General features: G+C 37.6%; 1 protein-coding gene across 3 annotated transcripts in view; it reads left to right on the forward strand.

Annotated features, from left to right (window-relative positions):
• The window catches only part of MUM1L1 (MUM1 like 1), a 32728-nt gene extending 6489 nt beyond the window's left edge, over window positions 1-26239 (forward strand). Inside the window, exons 4-9 of one of the 3 annotated variants that reach the window (XM_005700173.3) lie at window positions 1433-1566; window positions 2284-2382; window positions 3740-3932; window positions 18684-18815; window positions 21224-21302; window positions 22313-26239. In XM_005700173.3, the coding sequence (XP_005700230.2) occupies window positions 22538-24622 (2085 nt within the window). In that variant the 5' untranslated portion in view covers window positions 1433-1566; window positions 2284-2382; window positions 3740-3932; ... (1 more) ...; window positions 21224-21302; window positions 22313-22537 and the 3' untranslated portion in view covers window positions 24623-26239. Of the gene's footprint in view, window positions 1-70; window positions 1567-2283; window positions 2383-3739; window positions 3933-18683; window positions 18816-21223; window positions 21303-22312 lie in introns of those variants that run through there. The other 2 variants (XM_013976182.2, XM_018044282.1) reach the window with 2 other exon arrangements.
• The last annotated feature ends 1728 nt before the right edge of the window (window positions 26240-27967 follow it).

A 27967-nucleotide genomic window follows, 5' to 3' on the forward strand; every position in this document is an offset into this window, starting at 1 on the left:
CTGCCAGATTCCTCTGTCCATGGGATTTCCCAGGCGACCATACTGGAGAGGGTTGCCATTTCCTTCTCCAGGGGATCTTCCCAACCCAGGGATAGACCCAGGTCTCTTGGACTGTGGATTCTTTACCATCTGAGCCACTAGGGAAGCCCTCAAACCTGTATCCCCTGAATTGAAAGGTGACACCTTAATCACTGACCACCAGGGAAGTCTCTAAGACTTTTGCCTTAATTTTCTTTTGCCCTCTTCCCAGCTTTGTGACCTTGCACATGAGCAAGAGTACCCATTTTCTGTTTTCAACTCTCCATTGAATCATTTTTCCCCCACTTCATTACAAGTGAAATTTAAATTTCATTGCTGTTTACATTTGCATTTCTTTATTAGGGAAGGTTAATATCTTTATGGATTGTTTAGTTTTAATTTTCATTTTGGATATTTGAGTTTGAGGAGCCCCATTGAACAGCATATCCCCTTTCTCTGCTGAACAAATTGAACAAACTGATATAAAACAAATGGAGTTGCAGATAGAAGCCTAAACATCAGCTTTTGTACAAGGTGAAAGTAAGCTGCAGGGCATTGATTATTGAGGCAAGTGGACTTTAAAACAGCAAATTTAAACAATTTTACCAAACAGCCTGGAGGTTTGCAACTATATGGGAAGGACAGAGGTCCCTGTAGTTGCACTGTATGAGCTTGCTCACAGGGAAGTTAATATTGGGTAAGAATTTTTCCCTCAGAACATTGTGAATTGTCTATTTATGTCTCTTGCTCATTTTTTTAAACTTCACTCTTTTCCTTATTAATATATAAGAGCTACTTTAGGGCTATTTTTTTAATCAGAACCAGTTTGTCAAATTTATTCTTGTGTTTTCAACTTGATTTATAGTGTTTTTAAACCATAAATTTTTTTTTTCAGTTTTAGTATGTTCAGAGATATATTTCTCATCTCTCTCTTCAGTAAGGATTTTGGTAGATGTTTATGTGTAAAAAATGACTTGACTTGAAAAAAGCTGAAACTTTCTGAAGCATGAATGAGAGAAACTGAGTAACAGAGAAACATATCATGTCCCAGGGCCAGAAGAATTAACACTGTACAGTTTTAATTCTCCACAAAACAGTGTATTCATTCACTGTAATCACAAGCAAGGACTTAGCAGGTCTTTTTAGTGGACCATGACCAGTTGAGTCTTAAAATCTTTTGTAAAAATGTGAACAGAAAGGGCAGGAAAATATGTAAGAGATATTTTCAGCTGGGTCTTTACTATATGATAAAGGGATTTGCTGTTTCCCTTTAGGAAGTCATCTACCCTTGTGGTTTGAATGGAAATGAAAGAGACACAAGTTGCCATTTCTCTTTCAAGTCCTTTAGAAATGAACGTTTTTCTCCTTTAAGTGTATTTCAGTTAACTTGGCTATTCTCCTCCCTCTAATTGAGGTAAGGCCCCCTCCTTTCCCCATCACAGGGAGGGGGCGGAGCATCCTCTGAGAAGCTTGGATTTGAGCTGTGCCTGGCCACTCTTGGGGGAGGGGCTGCATTTCACGAGGCTGCAGCTGACAAGAAGCTTCAAGGTAATGGCTGTCTTAAAGCTAGTTTTTTTCTGGGGATTTCTTTGGGCTTTAGTGTTACGGTGGAAGAAAATAGAGGCTGTTGCCTGGGAGGGGTGGGAATAGAATATATTTGGGGGGAAATTCCCGTTACTGTGACAGAATCAATCCCTTGAAAATTCAGTTTCTCCGATATTTTTTGAAGTCCACAGTGTGGGAATGGGTGATCAGATTACCGCATCTAAATTAAGACTTCAGTGAGGCATGCTGTTCATGTTAATTTTTTACGTGGCATTCCATGTTTCTATCTTTGGTACAGATTTTATTGAAGTGTTTATTATTCTACAAAAATAACTGACAGGAAAAATGTAACCATAAAAAGTGCTTGACATGTAAAATATAAATGTACAAGGAACATGGAAAAGATTCAGATATGCTGTTGAGTGATCAACAATTTGTTTTAAAAAAACGTGTTATTAGTAACTAGATTTCCATGTTAATAGTCAGCATCTCTGGAGTATTCAGATTACTGGGGATTTCAAAATACATTTTTAACCAGTTTCAGCATTTTTAGAACTGTTTTATTCCATGATCATTTTTATCATTGATAAATGATTTTTTAAAAAGTAGAGCAAAATGATACTGAAACAAATTTGTACACTTTGGTTTTAGACACATAATCATTCATAAACACACAGACATGCAGCCATAACTAACCCCCCCCCCATCTTTTGCCGATAGTTGAAATTTTCCTGGACCTGATCAAGTGCGTAGCCTGATTGCTGTGTTGACTACAGCCCTGTCTGTGTCCTCCTTGCAACTCATTCTTTCAGACAACAGGTATGACCATGGTCAGCAATAACCATTTTTCCGTATCTTTAAAGTTGGATTGTTTCTACTAGCCATTTAAAAAAACATGTGACATGGTACATCCATACAGTTACATTGAACGTTTTATAGCTGACAGACAGAAGTATGAGCATGTCGTGATTTGAAAAGATGTCTGAAAAGTAGTATTAGGTGCAAATGAAAATCGCAGAATGGCAAACACCATACTGTGTCATTTAAAGATAGAGGACTGTGTTAATACAATATGTGTAACATCAGGAAAAATAGAAGGGTACCTTCACTAAATGGGATTATTTGTATAGTTTGAGAGACAGTACAGTCCTTACTCTCTCTATTAAAAAACATTTTTTAACAATATCAGAAAAAGAGTTTCAGGTAAAATGTTATAAATTAGGGGGAAATTACATTTGAAGTGATTCAAACAAAATCACTTTGGAAATATTTATAAGGAAGATTTTTCAAACTGTGCTTGAGCACAGTAAAAAGCTGGTTTTAAAGTAATATGTATTCACACACACATATATATATATAAAGATATTGAAAGATAATTCAGAAAACAATGATATTGATTATTTTTACAGAATTGTACTTTCTTTTAAAAATCATATCTTTTCACTTTTCAGTAACCATGCATATTTTTGTCAGACCATTGCAACTAAATGCATTAGCATTCCATTTTTTTGTGATGCATAACGAAACTCTAAATTTTAGTATGGTATATCCTAGAAGCCTGAGAAAACTGCTGGCTTGCCAGGATGTAAGTTCCCACCCTTTTGCTCTAAAGATCTAGTAGTAACAGGATGCAACTCTGGTACTGCTCACAAGATGGCGCTTCCAGGATTTTCTAGATTTTCTCCAGGCAACTAATTTTTTGAAGTGAGCAAACAAAGCTGTGAAACGTATTTTATATTAGCAGACTACAAGACAGCTTGTAGAATTTGGTTTTAGTTTCACTGAAAAAATTGTACATGTCTGGAAGACAAAGCCCCACCTGAGGACTGATGTGAGAACTCAAAGCAAAAAAAAAAAAAAAAAAGCAAGAGAGAGAGCTACACAGATTTGGCCTATAGAAAAGGATAATGCAGTTGTTACTTTCCTTCTTTCCTGCCCCCAAAGCACACTTTTCATGAGGGAGATGATTTTAGTATCAACCTAATAACATAACTGTGTCACAGAGAACATTTCAAATACCAAGAACAAGAAGGAAAATAAACAAGGCCTCTACATCACAGTTGATATTTTATATCATTCTTGCTTCAGAAGCGCATGCCTGCTAAAGTTTTGGTAGGGAAGCTTCTTTACATCTTTTCCATTTAATTGGTTTGCTTCCCTGTCTCCTTTTGGACAGCTTACCTTAATATCTGAGATGCACATGACCTGGGGAATCTTCAGGAATCTGTGACACCAATTGAACCCCAGAAGAGCAGCGCAGCCACAGAAGTGCTGAGCAAGGAGACGGCCCTGAGGTGGACAAGCAGCTAGAGTGAGAATAAAAACAACGGGATCACAGGGGCCACTCTGCACGGTCCGTGTGACATTGGGTAAGACTCTGCACATCTCTTGTTAAAACATGGTTAAATTGAGAATATGGAGTGCAATTTGTTTTGATTCTGTTCAGTGACCATGTTTTAAATGAAAAATCACAAATTATATTCAGTAAAGAATTAGACATATTAAACTCCTGTAAGGAAATTATACAAATGACACAGCCCCAGTCCAGGTCATAACACCCTTGTGTCCCCCAAGGCCTGTGGTGGCCATCTGAGGAGAGCTGCTGGCTGAGATTGATACCAGGTAGAATATTTCTGTGCTTTGAAGTTAAAGTAGGTATCTTCTTTTAAAAAAAAAAAAAAAAAGAAGAAGTTCTGCAAATGAGTATGATGATGTCTACTTATGGAAGACTTGTAGGTTTCAGCCAGCTGTCTGACTCTCAATAAATTCTTGAAAACCACCCTGTCCAATAAATAGCCATGACAGTCATTCCAAATATCTGATTCCTAAGCTCATCCTCTTAATGAGATCATTGTGCTCTTGTCTGAATGCAAGAGACACAAACCTCAGGATCTGTGTCTGGCTGCCTTGGGTAGATAGGGCAGTACGATATCTTTAAAAAGTTAAAAGATTACCTTAGAATAAACCTCGAGGTCCCAAAATTTCAAAACACCCTGTAAAAGCAATGGTGTCCCTGATGCATTTCATTGTTCAACACTCCCCTTCCTGAAGCTCCTGTCATCACACACTCATTCATTCTTTATATTTAATAGCTATAATATGCCTAAATACAGGGGCATTATAGAGCTATTTCTCTTTTCTTATATTGTTAAATATTTTCCCCAACCACAGTATGTTTCTTTGGTGCCCAGTATTTATTCATCTTTTTGTCTGCTCTATTTTTATTTTCCACCTTCCTTCTCCTTTGACAAGGAAAACCCCTTTGCTTATTCTCTTTCCTTTTTCTTTAAGTGAATATCGCTCATTCAGAATTGTGTGTTTAAGCTTCCTTGCAAGTTTTCAGGAGGATATGTATAAGCACAGATGGAGGAAACTAGTTAGTAGCCCTAAGGCAATGTATGTGCCTTTGTGTGCTCAGGCACTCAGTCGTGTCCGACTCTTTGTGACATATGGACTGTAGCCCACCAGGCTCCTCTGTCCATGGAATTTTCCAGGCAAGAATATTGGAGCAGGCTGCCATTTCCTTCTCCAGGGGATCTTCCCCACCCAGGAATCTAACCCCTATCTTCTGCATCTCCTGCACTGGCTGGTGAGTTCTTTAGCACTGAACCACCTGGAAAGCCCCAGACCTAAGCAATAGATGCCTCTAAAATTACTGTTTTTGTGGTTAACCAGGCACACAGACCAATGACCTAAAGATTTTTCTAGATGATTGAGAGTTCACTGGTTGATTTCCAGTTTATATCTAGAGGTACCAATCAATCACATGCACATTCAGATCATCAGTGGCTCATTTTGAACATCTTTTCCCCTTCCTCCTTATGTTCATATCTACTTCTTGCTATGCACTTAGACTGTTAACTGATCTTTTACAAATTATTTTAACCTTGTAATCTGTTTTAATATATGGTAGTACCAGTGGTTTCTTTGGTGAGCTATTAAAGTTAGAACTCAGTCCCAAACCCATGCCTGAATATGTTTGAGAACTTCTAACACATAACAGGAGAAGGCGATGGCACCCCACTCCAGTACTCTCGCCTGGAAAATCCCATGGGCAGAGGAGCCTGGTAGGCTGCAGTCCATGGGGTCGCTAAGAGTCAGACACGACTGAGCAACTTCACTTTCTCTTTTCACCTTCATGCATTGGAGAAGGAAATGGCAACCCACTCCAGTGTTCTTGCCTGGAGAATCCCAGGGACGGGGGAGCCTGGTGGGCTGCTGCCTATGGGGTCGCACAGAGTCGGACACGACTGAAGCGACTTAGCAGCAGCAGCAGCAACACATAACAACCTTGCCATAACACTTGTCTGAGAAACTCTGAAGTTTAGAGAGTATATCTTTAACAGTCTCTCATATCTCCTCAGTAAAGAACTGATAAGTACCTTTATTCAGAGTGCTGACAGGAATGAATTTGGTCCAGCCTGGATCTTTCTTTTACTATGGATTCTCAGAGGATGATGGGGGTGGGGATCACAGTAAGAAGGGAATTCCCTTTATCTTTAAATCCACCAAGGCAAATCCAATGAAGGTCTTTCTCTTTGCTTGATAATCCTGTGCAGAGCACTGCAGCCTAGTTTATCTGCTTAAATACTGAGAGAGTAATAAAATTTATTTGCTGTGTGCTGTGATTATTACATTGTGGGGTCCTCATCTATCTTTCTTTCATTTCATTTCTTTTAACGTTTTCCATCCCATCATCCTAATTTTTGAATTCCTAGTAGCATCATCCATGGGCACTTTGTTAAGTTTTTGCGTTACTCGGGAAATAAAAAATTCTCCAAACATGGCAAGTTTATATTTTTGTGATCTCTAGGTCACTGGTTGGTCTTTTTTTTCTTTTTTTTTCCTATCATGTTTACATACATTTGACCAGAAGTTATCATGTCCCTTTGGCCCTGGCAGTGATTTTCTGTCTGGCTTGCCTTTTTCATACCTGAAATGCTCACCCTTAGTGAGTTTTCTTCTGATGTCCTTCCCCTTTAGGTGGACTGGCATTTGACCAGTTCAGTTCAGTTCAGTTGCTCAGTCATGTCCGATTCTTTGCCACCCCATGAACTGCAGCACGCCAGGACTCCCTGTCCATCACCAACTCCCGGAGTCCACCCAAACCTATGTCCATCGAGTCGGTGATGCCATCTAACCATCTCATCCTCTGTTGTCCCCTTCTCCTCCTGCCCTCAATCTTTCCCAGCATCAGGGTCTTTTCCAATGAGTCAGCTCTTCGCATCAGGTGGCCAAAGTATTGGAGTTTCAGCTTTAGCATCATTCCTTCCAAAGAAATCCCAGGGTTGATCTCCTTCAGAATGGACTGGTTGGATCTCCTTGCAGTCCACGGGACTCTCAAAAGTCTTCTCCAAGACCACAGTTCAACAGCATCAATTCTTCGGCGCTCAGCTTTCTTTATAGTCCAACTCACACATCTATACATGAACACTGGAAAAACCATAGCCTTGACTAGATGGACCTTTGTTGGCAAAGTAATGTCTATGCTTTTTATTATGCAGTCTAGGTTGGTCATAACTTTCCTTCCAAGGAGTAAGCGTCTTTAAATTTCATGGCTGCAATCACCATCTGCAGTGATTTTGGAGCCCCCAAAAATAAAGTCTGACACTGTTTCCCCATCTATTTCCCATGAAGTGATGGGACCAGATGCCATGATCTTCGTTTTCTGAATGTTGAGCTTTAAGCCAACTTTTTCACTCTCCTCTTTCACTTTCATCAAGAGGCTCTTTAGTTCTTCTTCACTTTCTGCCAGTGAATATTAATAATAAGAACTTAACTTTGTTTACAGACAGTTGCAACTCTTTGTGCCTGTGCCTTAGCAGTCATTCACTATTTTGAATATCCATTTAGAATCTAAAATATCTTGCTTTACCTGTGCTCATGGCCCCCTCGTGGTATTTGGTAGTATTCCAAATGTACCATTTCTACTCTTTTACATGGACCTTATAAACTAAAAAATATTGACATTTGTTTATTCTATAGCCATTCTGTCTCTCATATGTTATTTGGCTTCCACTTTCTCACTGGGGATGTATTCTTAACCAGACCTCTCTCTCCAGATTATAGCACTTTGGCTTCTGCTCCTTCCTTTCCTTCTGCTCATATGGTTGAATGGCATGCCAGAATGTCAGTGGAGTTAAAGACTGCCAATAAGGATAAATTTCACAAGCTGTAGAGTACTGGTGTCCTCCAGATTCTTGACATTTGTCTTGTGTTAACTAACTTCAATGAAAGAGATACTTAGTGGAGATTTGAATTTGTGCAAAGAGTTACAGAACTGCATCAAAAGTCAGGTACCCACCAACATTTTTAAGGCAAATATAAAGATAGAAGTTAATAAAAATTAGTTAACACATGGAAGCAACCTAAATGTCCGTTGACAGAGGGATGAATAAAGAAGATGCAGTCCCTATATACAATGGATTATTGCTCACCATTGAAAAGAATGCAATAATGCCATTTGGAGCAGCATGGATGAACCTAGAGATTATCGTACTAAATGAAGTAATTTAGACAAATATCATATGATATCACTTATATGTAGAATCTTTTAAAATGATACAAGTGAACATATCTACAAATCAGAAGCAGACTCACAGACTTTGGTATGAGTAAATATATGGTAAACAAAGGGCAAAGGTGGGGAAGGGGTACCTTAGGAGTTTGGAATTTACATATACACACTACTGTATATATTAATAGATAATCAACAAAGGACCTGCTGTATAGAACATGGATCTCTATTCAGTATTCTTCAGTAACCTATAAGGGAAGAGCATCTGAAAAAGAATGCATACATTATATGTATAACTGAATCACTTTGCTGTACCCCTGAAACTAACACAACATTGTAAATCAACTGTGTGCTCAGTCATGTCCAACTCTTTGTGACCCCATGAACTGTAACCCGCCAGGCTCCTTTTTTCATGGGATTTTCCAGGCAGGAATACTGGAGTAGGTCACCATTTCCTCTTCCAGGGGGTAAATCAGCTATATTTCAGTATAAAAATTTTAAAAAATATGATATTATACATGTTTCAATGCCGTTCTTCCAGTCGGAGGGGCGTTCAGGATTGGGAACACGTGTACACCCGTGGCGGATTCATGTTGATGTATGGCAAAACAAATATAGTATTGTAAAATAAAATCTGAAAAAATAAAATAACAAAAAAATTTTAAGATAAAGATGCTAAGCTAAGCATAACAAAAAAATTACTTAAAGAGGTTAAACAAATAGAATATTTAATATGTTCTTTATACACTACAGAGGATATTTTTACACATACCTGTGGTACTCACAACCTCTTTAGGTAATCATTGACCAAAGTACAAACAAAATTCCTATATATATTCCCATTATGCTCACTGTAAAACATCAACTTGTTATATAGGTTATATTCTGATTGGACACCTTTTTAAGACTCAGATTTATTAAGGTGTAGTTTACATAGAGTTAAATTCAGTCCTTTTGGTATGCAATTCAGTGAGTTTTGACAAACATATACAGTCATATAATAACCAGTACAGTCAGGCTATAGAATAGTTCCATTACTTCAAAATGTTCCTTACTGCCTCACTGTAGTCAATACTCTCTCTCTACCCCAGTTCCTAGCAACCGCTTGTCCGATTTCTGTCCCTATAGTTTTCATTTTCCAGAATATCATATAAGTGGAATTATACAATATTTACCCTTTTGCATCTATTTCTTTCACTTACCATAATGTTTCTGATAATTTACTCATGTTGGTACATGTATCAGAGGTTTATTTCTTAAATTAGCTTACAGGTATTCTGTTGTTTTACAACTTATATATTCACTCACCAGTAGATTTATAGTTTTTGCTGATTATGATTAAAGTTGTTGTATACATTCCAGAGGCCTTCCCCAGTGGCTCAGCAATGAGGAATCCGCCTGTGATGCAGGATACATGGGTCTGATCCCTGGGTCAGGAAGATCCCTTGAAGGAGGGCATGGCAACCCACTCCAGTATTCTTGCCTGGAAAATTCCATTTGAGCTAATTCATTTTGAGCTAATTTTTGTGTATGGTCTTATCTAAGGGTCCAGGGTGAACATTCTTGCATATAATGTCTAATTTTATGCCATTATTTGTTGGAAAGACCATTACTTCTCCATTTAATTACCATTGTCATAGACCATATTTGCTGGTTTGTTTCTATTTTATTTATCTATATGTCTATCCTGTGCCATTCAATACACTGTTTTGTCTACTGTAGTCTTTAAATCAGGTAGTGTAAGTCTTCCTACTTTGTGTTTTCTTCTCAAAATTACTCTGGTTGTTCTCCTAGTTCCTTTGCTTTTCCATATACATCTTAGAGATACCTTCTCAGTTTCTACATGAAGCCTGCTGGGATTTTGATTGAAATTGCAATGATTCTATAGATATGTTTGGGGAGAAGTTACAGCCTAGAAATAGTTCATCTTTTAGTCAATGAACTTGATATCTTTCTCCATTTATTCAGCTCTTCCTTAATTTCTCTTACCATTTTTAAAGTCTTCAGTGTGCAAATCATGCACATATTTGTTAGATTTATTCTAACTTAGTATTTCTTTGGGTTTGATATTACAAATGGTACTTTGCTAACTTTCAACTTCTAATTTTTATTCTATAGAAATAAATTATGTTGGCCTTATAGCTGATGATATTGATAAACAAGTATTAGGTTTAGTAGCTTTTGTTTTCTTTTGTTAAATTCAGTGGAATTTTCTGCATAGATTATCATGTTGTCTGCAATTAAAAACAGCTTTATTTCTTCCTTTTCATTCTGCATGTCTTTATTTTTCAGTTGCTATTTATTGTTTAGGATCTCTAATATAATGTAGAATATAAGTGTTGAAAGCAGACATCCTTGTTCCTAATTTTAGGGGAAAAACGTTCCATATTTCACTATTAAGTAGGATTTTAACTTCAGGCTCTTTTATAGATGCCCTTGATCAAGTTGAGGAGATCCCTTTAATTACTGGTATGCCAACATCTTTTTATCATGAATGTCTGTGGAATTATGTCAAATGCTTTTCTGCATCAGTTGAGAGGACCTCTAATATTCTTTATTTAGTCTGTTGATATGGTGAATTACATTGATTTATTGGCAAATGTATAACCATCCTTACGCTTCCAAGATAAACACCATTTAGTCATAATATTTTATCCTTATGATTTATCCATAATGATTTTATAATCATTTTCTATGTAATTCTATATCATTTCTGTATCTGTATCATTGGATTTGTGTCTTTGTTTCTGAGGCACAATTGATCTGTAATTTTCTTTCCTTTTATACTTTTTCCTCTAGTATGAGGTTAATACTGGTATCATAAAATAAGCTGGAGATTGTGTCCTCCTTTTCTCATTTCATTACCATCTGACTTGCATAACAAACTTTTTGCTTAGAGTGCAGCCTGAATGCCAGAGGCTTTTTCTCAGTGGTCTTTTTCAATTCTAAATTTTCAATAGTTCCTTTACATCTGTGCCACATGTTGGGGAGGGTGGTGTCTCTCTTCATGCCCTTGCCTGTTTTCCAGCAGTGAGCTGCTGTTATTGTTAGATGCTAGGTTCCTGGTGAGGCAGGGAGTGTTCTTTGGTTTTTTTGGTTTTTTGTGTTTTTTTTGGTCCAGCTTCAGCTTTAGGGAGGATCTGTGTAGCTAGATCTGATGGTTGCACTTTTCTCAGCATTCTTTCCTCTCCAAATGGCAGCTAACCTCTGATTTATATCTAGTGTTAGTCGCTCAGTCATGTCTGACTCTTCGTGACCCCATGGGCTATGTAATCCACCAGGCTTCTCTGTCCATGGAATTCTCCAGGCAAGAATACTGGAGTTGGATTGCCATTCCCTTTTACAAGGGATCTTCCCCACCCAGGGATTGAACCCCGGTCTCCTGCATTGCAGATAGATTCTTTACCATCTGAGCAACCAGGGATCTAAGGTTGATATCTTCCCCTTCCTTAGCAGTAGCTGACCACTGCTTTTTATTCATAGAGAATCCTGAATTCAAAGGTTTCTTGCTCCTCCTCAAGGGCAGAGGTTTTTTGCTTTGACTGCTCCCCAGCAGCTATGGATTTCTGCCTTTGTCTTGGGGATAGAAGGGTTTCCCATCTTCCCTTCCCTGGGAAGGTGGCTTTTGATTTTTCCCTGGTGGCTTAAGACTTTTGCTTCCCATCATAGAAGGGTTTGTGTAAGTGTGTGGGGTTTCATGTCTGTCTGCCAGCAACAGTTGATTGCCTCTTGCGTACCTGAGCCACTGACATGGGCTCTTTGGGTCTTCTGCGTTGTCCACAGTCATGTTTGTGTGCTTCTGGTTAAGGACTGAAAAATAACTTGGCAGTGAATGTATAAGTGTCTTGGGTGCCACATATTCCAAACTACTGAGACACTAGCCCATTAAGAGTTTAAGATTTTAAAAATTCATTAAGTGTTTCAGCTGACTTTTTTTTTTAACTTGCTTGCATGACAGCTACTTCTGTCTCCATGCTTTGCCAAAGGGGCTGGTTATCCTTTGGAATTCATTTTACCTCAGTTCTGTGATGAGCTCAAGGGATATTATGGTTTTGTGGATTACTTACATTTTTTATCATTAAATTATGGGTGACATTATCTTATGGCTTATTGTATCTTAAGTCAAAATGGAACTGATGCTTTCTAATAATATGTGTATGGGTGTTATTTTTGTTTTCTTTGTTATGAAATCTGCTTCAAGAAGAAGCATATTTCTAAGGCATATTTTTATAAATAGTTTATTTTTATACAATAATTATTAAATTTTTCCATTTAAATTTTTATTTGTTATATATGTTATAATCATATATATGTTTTTTATATATGTTAAAATCATACTTAAAGCGTCATACACAATACATGATTTTTTGTATACACTTCTTTGGATTTTACACATGTGTAAATTCATAAAATCACTGTCACAGCCAGGATGTGGAAGATTCTATCACCCTGACAACTTTCTGTGCCAACCATGTGTAGTCACACCCTCCATCTACCTGTAATCCCTGACAGCCACTGATCATGTCACTGTGTTTTCCTCTTTCTGAAAATGTCACATGAGTGGAATCATACAGTATTGTGGTGGGCACACCCTAAGTGACCCACCCTCTTATGTGACTCCTTCCTCTTATGTATAGCCAGAACCTATGACTTGCTTCTAATCAGTAGACTATGGCAAAAGTGATGGGATGTCACTCACTCTTATAATTATGTTATAAAAGACTAATTTATGTTAAATTAGATACAGGATTCTCTATTAAGTTTCCATGATTTCTAGTACATAGCTATTTCAAATTCACTAATTAATTCACCATTCATCCAGTCCACATTTATAGAGCATTCTTCATTTGGTTGAGGTAGGTTCAGTGTGTTTTAGTGATTAAAAGCATGGACTCTTGAGAGTCAGAGTACCTGGATTCCAATCCCATGTGCCCAGTAGTCTCTAGGTATCCTTGTAAAAGTTAATTAACCTCTCTTATGCCTCATCTATAAAGTGGTAATACTCAGAATGCCCACCTAACAAGATTTTGTGAGAACAGAGGGAGATGGCATAAACAGAGCACTTGGCAGAGTGCCTGGCACATGGTAAGAAAACACTTGTGGTCTCTGTCATGCTTTGTCGTATTATTAGTAATATTACTATTCGTGTTATGCAGAATGACTCGGGCATGGGACTCTCCTACCTGAAATAGCCATCTAATAATTCAATAAAATAATATGTCAAGTGCTGGGAACAATACCTGGCACATGGAAAACTATAGATGTTAGATATTATTATATCTGTAGTTATTCTATATCTTCATTAATAGTAGTAGTAGTAGTAGCATTAATTATTATTGGTTATCCTTCTTCTCCCACTCCTTCTATAGAACAAAGAAACATAAAATATTATCCAAGGAATTAATCTTTTCCTTTGTATTTTGTTTGAAAATGGTGAGGTGTTGTAGTATTTTCTGATTTAACCCAAGTGGCTCAGTGGTAAAGAATCTGTCCCTGCCATTGCAGGTGACACAGGAAATGTGGGTTCAATCTCTGGGTTAAAAAGATCCCCTGGAGAAGGATATGGCAACCCACTCTAGTATTCTTGCCTGGAAAATTTCATGGACAGAGGAGCCTGGCAGGATACAGTCCATGGGGTTGCCAAGAGTCAGACATGACTTAGTGACTGAGTATGAAATATAGAAAATAGACAAAACAAACACAGAAGAGTATAATCTTAATGTAATGACCATATTTTGTGTGCACTTGACTTTTCTAAAATGTGTGAAATGAGAAGACAGAATGAGAAATATTACTTGTAAAATATATAATTGAATATATCTCTTCATTTAAATAAATGCATATTTATACTAACCTGGTAATCCTCTTTAAATTATGTAATAATAATTTGAAAGCTTTGAAAAGATTAATTCTATAATAATATTATTATTTTTGTTGGTAATCATATATAAGATCAACTCTTTTTCCTACTACTAGAGACTAGAAAACGCAGTGACCTAGGTAAGATAGAAGCGTATTGTTCCACTGGGTTAAAGTGATTGGAATGGGATGGACCCATTATTCAGGGGTTCAGGATCTTTCATTCCTAATGAGTTGCATCCTTTTTCTAAATCACTTCTTGGTCCAGAATGGCTGTCTGAATCCTGTTGTGGTCAAATTCTAGTGGGGAGTAAGAGAAAGAGGGAAAGTGAGGGAAAAAGAAAAAGCCCAAGAAGACAGTTTTCCCCTTTGGAGGTACTTTCTCTAGAATCTTCACAACTATTTCTGCTTACATTCTTCGGCAAGAATTCCATCTTGTGGCCAGGGCTTATTTGGAGGTTTGTGGGGAAAAAAATATTTTTAGAGTTTACACTGCCACCTTGAATGCAACTGGAGTTCTGTTAATGACAAAGAATGCAAAAAGTGAATGTAGGGTGGGCAAATAGAAATGTCTGCCCTGGTCTTTATAAATATGATACACAGCTGAAAAAAGAAAAAAAAATTAATCAAACAACGAAAGTTCATAAAAGATGGAAAGGGAAAACTTCCTCTGGCAGAGAGAATGCTACCTGTTCACCAAGTTGTGTTTCATTTTCCTCCTGAGTCATAAGGAGACTACATTCCCCAGCCTCTTTAACGTTTTATCTAGTTGACCGTGGCCAATAGTGATATTTGCCGGTCCTGGCCTCTGAAACCTTTCCTGGGATTCTCCAGTGGCCATCTTCATGAGATCCTTTGTAGTTGTTGTTTAGTCACTTTTAAGTCATGTCTGACTCTTTTGCGACCCTCGTTAGCGAGGTGCAAAGACTGTGGAGGACTTAAAGGCCAAAGAAGATGGTAGGGTCAGAGAATGGAGGAAGTTTGAGTCTTTTAATGCCTGCTTAGAACGGACACTCCTCTCCTTCTCTGGCCGCTTGATAACCTCTGTTGAACTTTGACATCAGCATTAGAAACTCTTTTGGGGCTGAGCCTCTGAGATTTAGGGGTGGTTTATAATACAAATGGAGAAGGCAATGACACCCCACTCCAGTACTGTTGCCTGGAAAATCCCATGGATGGAGAATCCTGGTGGGCTGCCGTCCATGGGGTTGCTACAAGTCAGACACAACTGAGCGACTTCACTTTCATTTTTCACTTTCACGCATTGGAGAAGGAAATGGCAACCCACTCCAGTGTTCTTGTCCGTCCCCCCAGGGACGGGGGAGCCTGGTGGGCTGCCGTCTATAGGGTCGCACAGAGTCGGAGACGACTGAAGTGACTTAGCAGCAGCAGCAGCAGCAGCATAGTACAAAAGATTACATACTGTAATTATTAGAGCCATCAATAAAATTCTAGCCTGGAGATTAGCCTCATTATTATTACATATTTTCTAATATTAATGCTTACATAGAGGTGGTTTTACATACAAACACATTTATATATAAAATAAAGTATATAAAATAAAATATATATATACATGTATATATATTTATATACATTTATATATTATATAATACAGAGGCCAAATAAAACACTACATCCCCCAAATTATCACAATGAGATACCGCGTTACACCTATCAGAATTGCTATTATCAAAAAAGAACACAACAAATTTTGGTGAGGATGTGGAAAAAAGAAAACCCTTGTATACTGTTGGTGGAAATGTAAACTAGTGCAGTCTCTTTGGAAAACGGTATGGCAGTTTCTCAAAATAACTAAAAATAGAAGTACCATATGACCCAGTAGTTCTACTCCTGTGTATATATCAGGAAAAAAAAACCCACTAATTTGAAAAGTTAAATGGATAAAGAAGGTGTGGTATATGTATAATGAAAATTTTACTCTTTTATGGCTGAGGAGTATTTCATTGTATATTACCACACCTTCTTTATCCATTTATCTGTTACGTAGTTAGGCTGCATTCATATATTGGCAATAGTAAATAATGCTGCTGCTACAAACACTGGAGTGCATGTATGTTTTCAGATTAGTGGTTTTGTTTTGTTTTTTGGATATATTCACAGGAGAACTACTGAGTCATATGGTATGGGACTGCCCTGGTGGCTCAGATGGTAAAGATGGTCTACAATGCGGGAGACCCAGGTTCGATCCCTGGGTTGGGAAGATCCCCTGGAGAAGGAAATGGCAATCCACTCCAGGACTATTGCCTGGAAAATCCCATGGACAGAGGAGCCTGGTAGGCTACAGCCCCTGGGGTGGCAAAGAGTCGGACACAACTGAGAGACTTCACTTCACTTCACTTCATGCTAAGTGAAAGACAAATACTGTATAATATCACTTACATGCAGAATCTAAAAAATACCACGAACTAGTAAATATAACAAAAATGAAGCAGACTCACAAGATACAGAGAACAAACTAATGATTACTAATGGAAATAGAGAAGTGGGAAGGGGCAGTATAGGAGTAGGGGATTATGAGGTATAAACTACTATGTATAAAATAAGCTACAAGGACTATTGTACAACAAAAGGAATATAGCCAGTATTTTATAATAACTGTAGATGGAGTATAATCTTTAAAATTGTGAACCACTATGTGTGAAAGTTGCTCAGTCGTGTCCAACTCTTTGAGACCCCGTGGACTACACAGTCCATGGCATTCTCCAGGCCAGAATACTGGAGTGGGTAGCCTTTCCCTTATCCAGGGGATCTTCCCAACCCAGGGACTGAACCTAGGTCTCCCACATTGCAGGCAGATTCTTTACCAGCTTTGCCACCAGGGTGCCTGTGAACCACTATATTGTACACTTAACAACAAAAAATGATTATGTATTTTGAGTGCTAATATAGAGTTGTTTCCATAGATACCTAGTCAAGACTAATAAAAGTGTTTTCTAGACATCTCTAAAAAAGAAATAAAGTAGAACTTACTGTAGATACTCACCAACCACAGAAAACTAAGGCCTTGGCTACTTTGTCAGAGGGATACCTAACATCATCCAAAGTTTGGGAGAACCCTAGAACTGAGGTCTTCACAACCCATCATATCTTGTGTCCCTTTACATCTCACATTCTGGAGTTGAAAGTGGCTTACACATTGAATGCTGTCAGACATTTGTTAAGTATGTGTATTTCTAGATGTTGAATTGGGTTCTAAATTAATCAGGAGCATGTAGTCATTCTTTTTTTTAAATTAATTTATTTATTTTTATTTTTATTATTATTTTTTTAATTTTAAAATCTTTAATTCTTACATGCATTCCCAAACATGAACCCCCCTCCCACCTCCCTCCCCATAACATCTCTCTGGGTCATCCCCATGCACCAGCCCCAAGCATGCTGTATCCTGCGTCAGACATAGACTGGCGATTCAATTCTTACATGATAGTATACATGTTAGAATGCCATTCTCCCAAATCATCCCATCCTCTCCCTCTCCCTCTGAGTCCAAAAGTCCGTTATACACAGCTGTGTCTTTTTTCCTGTCTTGCGTACAGGGTCGTCATTGCCATCTTTCTAAATTCCATATATATGTGTTAGTATACTGTATTGGTGTTTTTCTTTCTGGCTTACTTCACTCTGTATAATCGACTCCAGTTTCATCCATCTCATCAGAACTGATTCAAATGAATTCTTTTTAACGGCTGAGTAATACTCCATTGTGCATATATACCACAGCTTCCTTATCCATTCATCTGCTGATGGACATCTAGGTTGTTTCCATGTCCTGGCTATTATAAACAGTGCTGCGATGAACATTGGGGTACATGTGTCTCTTTCAATTAATGTATTAGTTTACTTTTACTACATATATATAGTGTGTGTTTATTTAGTTTATATAAAAAACTTTATATAAAAAAATATATAACAATAAATTTATATATAAATATGTATTAGATAATACAGAAGTCAAAACACTTCATTTCCAAATATTTTCATTTCCAAAATTATCCCTAGCAATATTTTAAATTAGCTTTCTAAGTTAAATCAGCTGAATTTTAATCTAACACAGGAGAATTTTAATGAACAAAATGTGCAAGATATGTTTCAGACATACAGAAAAACAAATACATGCAAATTTTTAAAAATTAATTTTTCCCACATTGATTTGTGTGAGTGAAAAATACTAATAAAATATAAGAAGGAGGATTTGCCAGTTATTGATTAGGGTATATGAAATGGGCATTTGTCTGCAAACCAGTGATTTCCAGCCTCTGGTCAGAAATACCCATGTTCCCTTGAAGATATATCTAGAAATTTCTGAAGCATTTAAGAAAAGAACTGAATAAAAGGAGAGACATACCGTGTCCTGAAAATAGATTTAAAAATTATAAGTCATGTTCCCTAAAACGGTATACAGTTTTAGTGCGATCCAAATAAACATCCTTAGTGAACTATTTTAATGAAGCATGACCAGCTGGGTTTTAAATTGACCTACCAAGGTAAGATGCAGAGAAGGCAAGGAAAAAAAAATAACATGGTGAAGTAGTTTAAATCAGACTCTTTTTTAAAGTAAAGTGATTTATACCTTTTTTTTTTTTTCCAAGAAATCACCACCCTAAGTAAGGGAAATTAAACAGACACTTGTTGCTAATTCACTTTCAAGTTCTTTAAAAAGGAACATTTCTACCCTTTTATACTTCAGCTATTTAATTTGGCAATTCTCTCTCTCCTAATTCAGAGAAAGACCATCTGTCTTCATCACAGGGAGGGGGCACAGCATTCTCTGAGAAGCTTCAGAGTGAGCTGTACCTGGCCAGTCTTGGGGGAGGAGCAGCATTTCACCAGGCTACAGCTGACAAGAAGCTTCAAGGTAATGGCTGTCTTAAATCTAGGTATTTTATAGGGATTTCTCAGGAACCTAGGATGAAGATGAGAGAAATAGGAACAGTGGTCTTAAAGTGGTGGGAAAGGTGTGTGGATTTGAGATAATTGTTGGCATTTTGAAAGAATTAATCCTTTGGAATTTGTGTATCTCCCAATCCTTTAAAAGTCTACAAGTGTAAGAAGGAGTGATCAGATTACAGCCTCTATATTGACTTCAGTGCAGCACAGGCATTCATGCTAATTTATTGACTTGGCATTCCGTGTTTATATTGCTAGACATTCTGTTACTGTTTGAATGTTTAAGCATTTACTAATTTACACAGAAAATGATGGATAAAAATGTATGGCAGCATGAGGGGAAATACTTCTATAATTTGATTGGCACATAGACTATGTGTGTGTCACCTGTACATGAACATGGAAAGGGGAACAAGTGTGTATTTGAGTGAAGACACTTACACATATATATGCATGTATATTCGCATGATTTAAAAAATCTGGGAGAAAATAAGCTCCCATGTTATTCAGCATTTCTGGATAGTCGTTACTATTTTAATATTAATTCTTAGCCAATATCAGCATCTCCCCATGATTACTTTTACAATCATGAAAGAAAAATGAAGCTGACAGCATATCCAGTTTGCTTCAAACACGTAAGGATTCATAGACACACACAGACATGCAGACATAACCCCTCATCTTTTGCCAATAGTGCAAATTTTCCTGGACCTAATCAAGTGCGTAGCCTGGTTGCTGTGTTGGCTACAGCCCTCTCTGTATCTTCCTTGCAACTCATTCTTTCAGATCACAGGTATAGCTGTGGTCAGCAATAACCATTTTCTGTATCTTTAAAGTTTTTTTAAGACTGAGACAAAGGATTTGGTTTATTTCTGTTAGCAGTTTTAAAAAATATTATAGGCCATGGTGCATTCATACAGTGGAATACTATGTGTCTAGAAAATAAAAATGTAAATCTCTATATGTAGAGATTTGAAATGTCTGAGAAATAAAGTGAAAAAAGTAAATTGTAGCATACAATTGTAGCATTATCTCACAAAATTAAATATGTGTGTTAGCAGAACATATATATGCTACTATATAGTTCATGCAGCCAATTCTGGGAAAACATACCTGCCATACTGTTAACATGAATATTTATTTGTGTAGTTGGACAGACAGGACTAGCTTTACTGCTGTCTAATTTTAGAGTATTAATATATTCTTACACATTTACTTGTTTATGTCATCAGGAGAAATACTGAGATAAAATGTTACAAATGCGAGAAAAAAAAACTCATTTAAAGTAATTCATAAACCATGTGAGAAATACTTAGGTAGAATAATGTTCAGACAGTTCTTATTGAGATCTGATGTTGTTTTGAAATGGTATGCATTTATCTATACATGTAAAAAAAAGTCTGGAAAATGGAAAATATTCAGATTATTTATATAGAAGCTTGTGCTTAGTTTTACCTACATCTTTTTGCATCTTTTTGATTTTTAATAAGCTTCTGCATGTTTTATAACCAGAAAGATTATAGTTGAAGACATTATGATCCTCTTATCCTACACAGCAAACCCCTTGACATTAGAAAGTTCTATAAGCCTGGAAAGACTCCTGGCTGGCTAAATGTAGTTCCCATCCTTCTCTCATAAGAAAAATCTGAACTTAGCTCTGCATATAGCGCCTGCAAAATCTGCAGTTCTGCTTCTGGTCACAAGATGGTGGCGGCCAAATTTCCTAAATTTTCTCCAGGCAACCATTTTTATGAAGTGGACAATAAAGCAATGAAACGTATTTTGTATGAGTGAACTGTGAGACAGCATGTAGAATAAAATTCTGTTGAAAAAATTATATGTGTAAAGGACGAAAAACTCACATAGTGGTTGATTTGAGGATTCAAACAAAACCTGTAGTCTTGTTCATAGTAGTGTGTTATGTGTTTAGTCGCTCAGTCATGTCTGACTCTTTGCGACCAGGTTCCTCTGTCCATGGGATTTTTCAGGAAAGACTAATGGAATGGGTTGCCATTTCCTTCTCCAGGGTATTTTCCCCTGGGATCGATTCCTTGTCTCCTGTGTCTCCATTGCAGGCAGATTCTTTATCCTCTGAGCCATCAGGAAAGGGCATAGTAGACACAAGGCAATTGTTGCTTCCCTTTCTTGTCTTTGCCTCACACTTTTCCTGAGAAATATGATTTAAGCATGAACCAGATATCATAACTGTATCACTCAGAAGTTAAAATAATATAAACAAGGAGGATAATAGACATCGACATCATAGATAAGATTTCATTTCATTCCTCTGTTTCCAAATGACATGTGTGCTCAAGTTTTGGTAGAAAAGTTTCTTTATGCCTTGGCCACTTAATTTAATTCCCTGTCTCCTTTTAGACAGCCTGTCTCCTTTTGGAGTAAGAATCAAGACAGCCAGATCACAGAGCCAGACCCTTCCTGATCCACGTGACATTGGGTAAGGCTCTCTTCATTGTGCAAAATACTTCACGTTAAAAACATGTTGAGAACGCAGGGTATAATTTATTTTGCTTCTTTCTCTAAAGCCTTAGCAATATTAAAAACTACATTTCATATTAAAATCATGTTAGGATGAGAATTTAAGATGTAATTCATTTTGCTCCCTGTTCCGTAATGTTTTGTAATTAAGAGTAATAGCTTCTACTTTGGGGGAGGAATCTCAGGTGCCAAACTTCTATGAAGAATTCATGCCAGAGACTAATCAGATTTCACCTGAAGTCCTAGCCAGCCACCTGACTCTCAAAAAATCCTTGATAATTACCCCATCTAATATGTGAACCTGGCAGCCATTCTGAATCTCTGCCTTCTAAGCTCATGCTATTCACAAGGTCATTGTGTTGTGGTCTAGGTTCAAGAGATACAGACCTTATTATCTTTGTCTGCCTGCTTTGGGTAGATAGGGAAGCATTTACAGCTTAAAAATTATAAAGCTCTGTGTTTAGCTAGAACAGTGCTTCCAAAGTGTTCTTAGACAAGTAGCCTCAGCATCACTTGATAACTTATTAGAAGTACAAAACTTTGGATCCTGTCCAGAGCATCTGAATACAATTCTCAGGATAGGGCCTAGAAATCTAGTTTTAATAATTCTCCAGATGAATTGGATGCACACCAAGTTCAGAGTCCTGCTTCTCTAGGTATAACATTAGGGGCACCAGTCCCAACATGTCTAATACATAGAGTTCCTGACACACCACTTCTGTCATCATGCACATAGAGTCACATTTTAATAATCATGTGCAATAATGAAAGTAAGTTCTTTGAGATGTTATAAAAACACTTTTCCAGTTCTTATCCCGCACCTTATATTATTCTGCATTTTCCTCCTGCATCTGATGCCCCACTGAGCACTGTCCTTTCATCTGTCTCTTCTCTATTTGCAATTGCTCACCTACTTTGGCAAAATGATTTCATTTGCTGATACTCTTCTTTTCCTTTTTGCTATTTCAGTATCTTCCATATTGTCCATTCAAACAACGTGTTCAAGCATCCTTGGGAAGTTCAGCTGGAGGAGAACAGGCCACACAAGCTATAAACACTTTGTAACTCTTTGTAGTTCTAAAAGGGGCATTGGTCAAAGTATTGTTTGTGGTAGGGACTTCCTTCATAGTAACGAGAATAGCCAGACACGTAAATCTCTGATATTAACCTCTTGGCACATAAATCTAAATCATAATGGATGCTGAGTATGTCTTATGCAATTGGCAAGACCAGTTGTGGCCAGCAAAAGTTTTGTCCAGATCTGAGGCTTCATCAGATAGTAAGAGAAAAAAGGTATTTTTCCTGGAAGTTCAAATACTCTCACTGGATGAAAAAATTCAAATGGAAAGCACAGAAACAAAGATCCTAACTAAATCTCAAGTTGAAGCTATTGCCTCCTCACTAGCCACACAGTCAGAGGTCGGTGACCCACCTGGAGAGGAAACAGCCTATGCCAGGTCGCTAAAAATGGCACTAGATATTCTGAATGCGAGAACAAATTTGATTCAAGTAAGCAGTTCAGATGAGGAAGAGACCACTATACTGTCTCAAAACATACCACAAAAGCCATCTGATTCACCCCCTCGTAAAAAGTATCGGAAGCATGAAGGAGAAGGAGACTTACCAAAGTGTTTGGAGGAAAATGAAAATTCAACAACCCTGTTAGTATCATCAGAGAGTGATGATTCCCTGTATGATGATAAATCACAGGTGCATGCAGTGATTGATAGTATTCCAAATGAAATGGAAACAAAATCATCACAAAACCTCAGCTGGTGCCAGACTTTCCCTTCACTTTCAGAAGATGAGGATGAAAAAGAGAGCAAGAAAAAGATTGACCTCTCAATTTTGCCTTTGCTTTCCACAATTAAAGAGGAAGATGTATATGTTAAAGAAGAAAAATTCAGTTCAACTTTACCATCAGATGGCTTTATTGTGCCCAAAGCTTTAAAAGAGGATCCAGAAGACATCTACCCAGAGGCCCCAGCCACTTCCTCTGAATGCTTTGCCCTCTCAGAGAATATTGATGATCCTGGAGAGGGTCCCTCTGATCCATGCTCAGTTGCCAACCAGAATCAACCTACTGTGGAATCAGAGATGGGTGCTGAGGCATCCCCTCAGCCTTCTTCACGGGAACATCAGGTTTCATTTAGTGCCTCTAGCCATTCTGGGGATTATTCACTCCTCGGGAGTAATGAAAGAAATTTTCAGAGACTGGATTTTGAAGAATTTGAGGAAGAATTTCAAGCTTCTGACAAGTCAGCACGTGCAAGTTCGATTGCTGCATCCATATTAGATGACGATGAAGAAGATGAAGAACTTCCCCGTTTCCTTTTTCATTATGAGCAACGTTCATTTGAAACAGGGATGATTGTCTGGTTTAAGTATCAAAAATATCCATTTTGGCCATCAGTGATAAAAAGCATCAGGCGAAAAGAGAGAAAAGCAAGTGTGATTTTTGTTGAGGCAAATATGAATCCTGAAAAGAGAGGTGTTAGAGTGCCTTTTAGAAGGTTAAAGAAATTTGACTGTAAAGAGAAGCAGGCACTAGTGGAGAAAGCCAGGGAGGAATACAGTGAAAGTATTGACTGGTGCATCTCGCTTATTTGTGACTACAGAGTTAGATTAGGTTGTGGTTCTTTTGCCGGCTCATTTTTTGAGTATTACGCTGCTGACATTAGTTATCCAGTTAGGAAAATAATCAAACAGGATACCTTCAGGAATTTATTTCCAAAGCTGCAAAATGAAAATACTGGGAGATCAATGTCTGTGATTTCCCAGACCAAGAAAATGTCCTTCCAGAAAATTCTTCCAGACCGAATGAAGTCTGCTCGGGACCGAGCCAACAAGAACCTAGTGGACTTCATCGTGAATGCAAAGGGAACAGAGAGCCATCTCTTAGCCATTTTAAATGGCACGAAAGGGTCCAGGTGGCTGAAATCATTCTTGAATGCACATAGATTCACACCCTGTATTGAAACATACTTTGAAGATGAAGATCAGTTGGATGAGGTGGTGAAATATTTGCAAGAAGTCTACAAACAAATAGATGAAAAAATGCTGACTCGGATAAGAGATGATAAAATTAAATTTATCCTGGAAGTTCTTCTGCCAGAAGCAATCATCTGTTCAATTTCTGCTGTTGATGGATTAGATTACCAGGCAGCAGAAGCAAAGTATCTGAAGGGGCCATCTCTAGGATACAGGGAAAGAGAATTATTTGATTCAAAAATCTTGTTTGAAAAGAGGCGGAAACCGTTAACAAAGGAAGATCATTAAATCTTCTGAGGGTCCAGTAACAGGGAGCTTCCATAGATTCTAGCTTAAAAGAAAAATCTCTGAATTATTCTAACATATTTTTTCCAGAAATGGGAGACTTTAGGTGATATGTTCCCTTCTTTTTGCAATATCTAGAATCTATGACCTGTTCTGCATCTTCATTTCCTTTTCTTTCAATTCTTCAACATCAAATTATTAACATATTCCAGCAGTTCTACTTTCCTGTGCATTTTTAGAAAGCATAATTCCAATATGATTAATAAAGGAGAGTACTATTTTGTTTTTTGACATTTTTGTGTCTATGCTGTATAGTTAAATATAGTGTGCGCAATCATTTTAATATTAAAGTTGCACCGGTATGAGATATTAAGCAAGATAATTAGAAAAAAGCATCAATCATATATTTTTGCTTAATTTTTATAAAATATTAGACTTTCTCTTAAGATAGCTGAATTATTTTTCCTGCCAAGCTTATTTATTTTTGGAAAAATATCTCTGAGATATAGAACCAAAGATAGAGATGCTTTGCTATATATTACAACTGAGTGCAATTGCTTTTGCAAGAAAACAATCTGGACTTCAAAAATAAAGTAAATGGATTATCTGCATGCAGTCGGTGTGTGTGTGAATAACATCACAGCATGCAGGAAAGAATTTCGGCAGCCTTGAACAAGATTATTCATTCTACAGTTCCATGAAGTTCCATGTGTGGGAGTGTCTATTGTTCAATAGCCAGAACAGTTTCTTAAAACAGACAGGCTTTCGCTTGCCTTCATAACTAACATTGGCTCTATCTTAATATAGCCTTCTGACCACATATAGAAGGCAGTAGAATCATTGTATTCATGGTCTGGCTACTCTAGATGTATGAGTCCAGACTGACTGCTTAAGAGCCCACCTCATTTGATATAAACTGTAGAAAATGCAAGCACTTTGTTCTGAATCTTGTATTTCCAAATACAGACTTGCTTGCTTCAAACCAAACATTTTTTTTTATCATCTGGCTTGTTTGTACAGTAGTTCCAGTTGCTTTCAATAATATAAATTCCAACTGGTAAATCATTCCACATTACTAGAAAGAATAGATGGACCAGAATCTGTGAACTTGGAAATGGGTCACATAAAAAGTCTCTGTTTGGACAAATATGACAATTATCCCAACATGTTTAAAATACACAATTGAAAGTTAAAGTCTGAAGTCAATACACCGTTTATTCTAACTTGAAACAAGACTTTTAGTGAGAATAAATATTGAGAGCTATTTTATTTTAAAAACTTGATGTAAAATTAAATCCTAAAGGCTTAATATGAACCTGTCTGCATTTTTCAAAGTGAGACAAATGTCACTCCTGGGGTTTTGTTATGTGTTCACATGGCCTTGTGTTTATGTAAAAATTGCAGAAATTTGATGTTTTGCTTTTCAATAAAACTATTATACCTTTCACCTTGGATGTTTACTTCACCATACTTCAGATTGTGCAGCTACAAAAGTGGTGTCTCTGCATACATGCGCACACACACATATGATTTGTTTGGAATTTTTGCTTATTGCAGTTGTCATAATTTTAATGCTGTTATACATTATCTGTCATTCTAAATAAATACTCACTGTTGTGATTGATTTTGTGTTATTTTAAAAGAAAACCTTCAAAAGTATATAAGCTTCAGATTCCACAGAACCTTTTCTAGACCCTGTCTCCTGCCTGACAATGACCAAGACTCCTCGGGCGTACAGCCTGAACCAGTCCACATCGTTTACTCATGATCCTGAGGATCATTTGACAACAGACCATCACCACAGTATATGTGGGCCTTATATCCTGGGAAAACACACACTGTATTTGCTCTATAATATTGTGTTCCTTTGAATATAATATATTACCCACCTTCTGTTTTCTCAGTGGAGCTAACTCTATCTCCTTGGTTCTCATATTTTCTTTACTACCTAGTTCATTTATTCATTCATTTAGTCATACGCTTGTGAGTCAGAAAAAAAGCGATGTGTGGTTTAAAGCTCTGCTCTGGGTATTTAAGATGCCAGATTTAAAGTGAACCAGATGACCTTCAGTTCAGTTCAGTCGCTCAGCTGTGTCCGACTCTGCGATCCCATGAATCGCAGCACACAGGCCTCCCTGTCCATCACCAACCCCCGGAGTTCACTCAAACTCACGTCCATCGAATCGGTGATGCCATCCAGCCATCCCATCCTCCGTCGTCCCCTTCTCCTCCTGCCCTCAATCCCTCCCAGCATCAGAGTCTTTTCCAATGAGTTAACACTTCCCATGAGGTGGCCAAAGTACTGAAGTTTCAGCTTCAGCATCATTCCTTCCAAAGGAATCCCAGGGCTGATCTTTAGAATGGACTGGTTGGATCTCCTTGCAGTCCACGGGACTCTCAAGAGTCCTCCAACACCACAGTTCAACAGCATCAATTCTTTGACGCTCAGCTTTCTTCACAGTCCAACTCTCACATCCATACATGACTACTGGAAAAACCATAGCCTTGACTAGACGGACCTTTGTTGGCAAAGTAATGTCTCTGCTTTTGAATATGCTATCTAGGTTGGTCATAACTTTCCTTCCAAGGAGTAAGAGTCTTTTAATTTCATGGCTGCAGTCATCATCTGCAGTGATTTTGGAGCCCAGAAAAATAAAGTCTGACACTGTTTCCACTGTTTCCCCATCTATTTCTCATGAAGTGATGGGACCAGATGCCATGATCTTCGTTTTCTGAATGTTGAGTTTTAAGCCAACTTTTTCACTTTCCTCTTTCACTTTCATCAAGAGGCTTTTTAGTTCTTCTTCACTTTCTGCCATAAGGGTGGTGTCATCAGCATATCTGAGGTGATTGATATTTCTTCCAGCAATTCCAGCTTGTGCTTCCTCCACCCCAGCGTTTCTCATGATGTACTCTGCATATAAGTTAAATAAGCAGGGTGACAATATACAGCCTTGAGGTACTCCTTTTCCTATTTGGAACCAGTCTATTATTCCATGTCCAGTTCTAACTGTTGCTTCCTGACCTGCATATAGGTTTCTCAAGAGGCAGGTCAGGTGGTCTGGTATTCCCATCTCTTTCAGAATTTTCCACAGTTTATTGTGATCCACACAGTCAAAGGCTTTGGCATAGTCAATAAAGCAGAGATAGATGTTTTTCTGGAACTCTCTTGCTTTTTACCTTAGTCATCTTAGATCACTTCTTCCTCATAATAGTGATACACTTCATCATAATAGTGGGAAATATTTCTTAACATTATAGACTGTCTCTATTTGAAAAACAGAGCCCAAAGATTCCCCATATTTGTGAGTTCCTGGGTGTCTGGTTTGGGGTAAAGGAAAGTGAAAG

The sequence above is a fragment of the Capra hircus genome, assembly GCF_001704415.2.
Source record: "Capra hircus breed San Clemente chromosome X unlocalized genomic scaffold, ASM170441v1, whole genome shotgun sequence".
NCBI lineage: Eukaryota > Metazoa > Chordata > Mammalia > Artiodactyla > Bovidae > Capra > Capra hircus.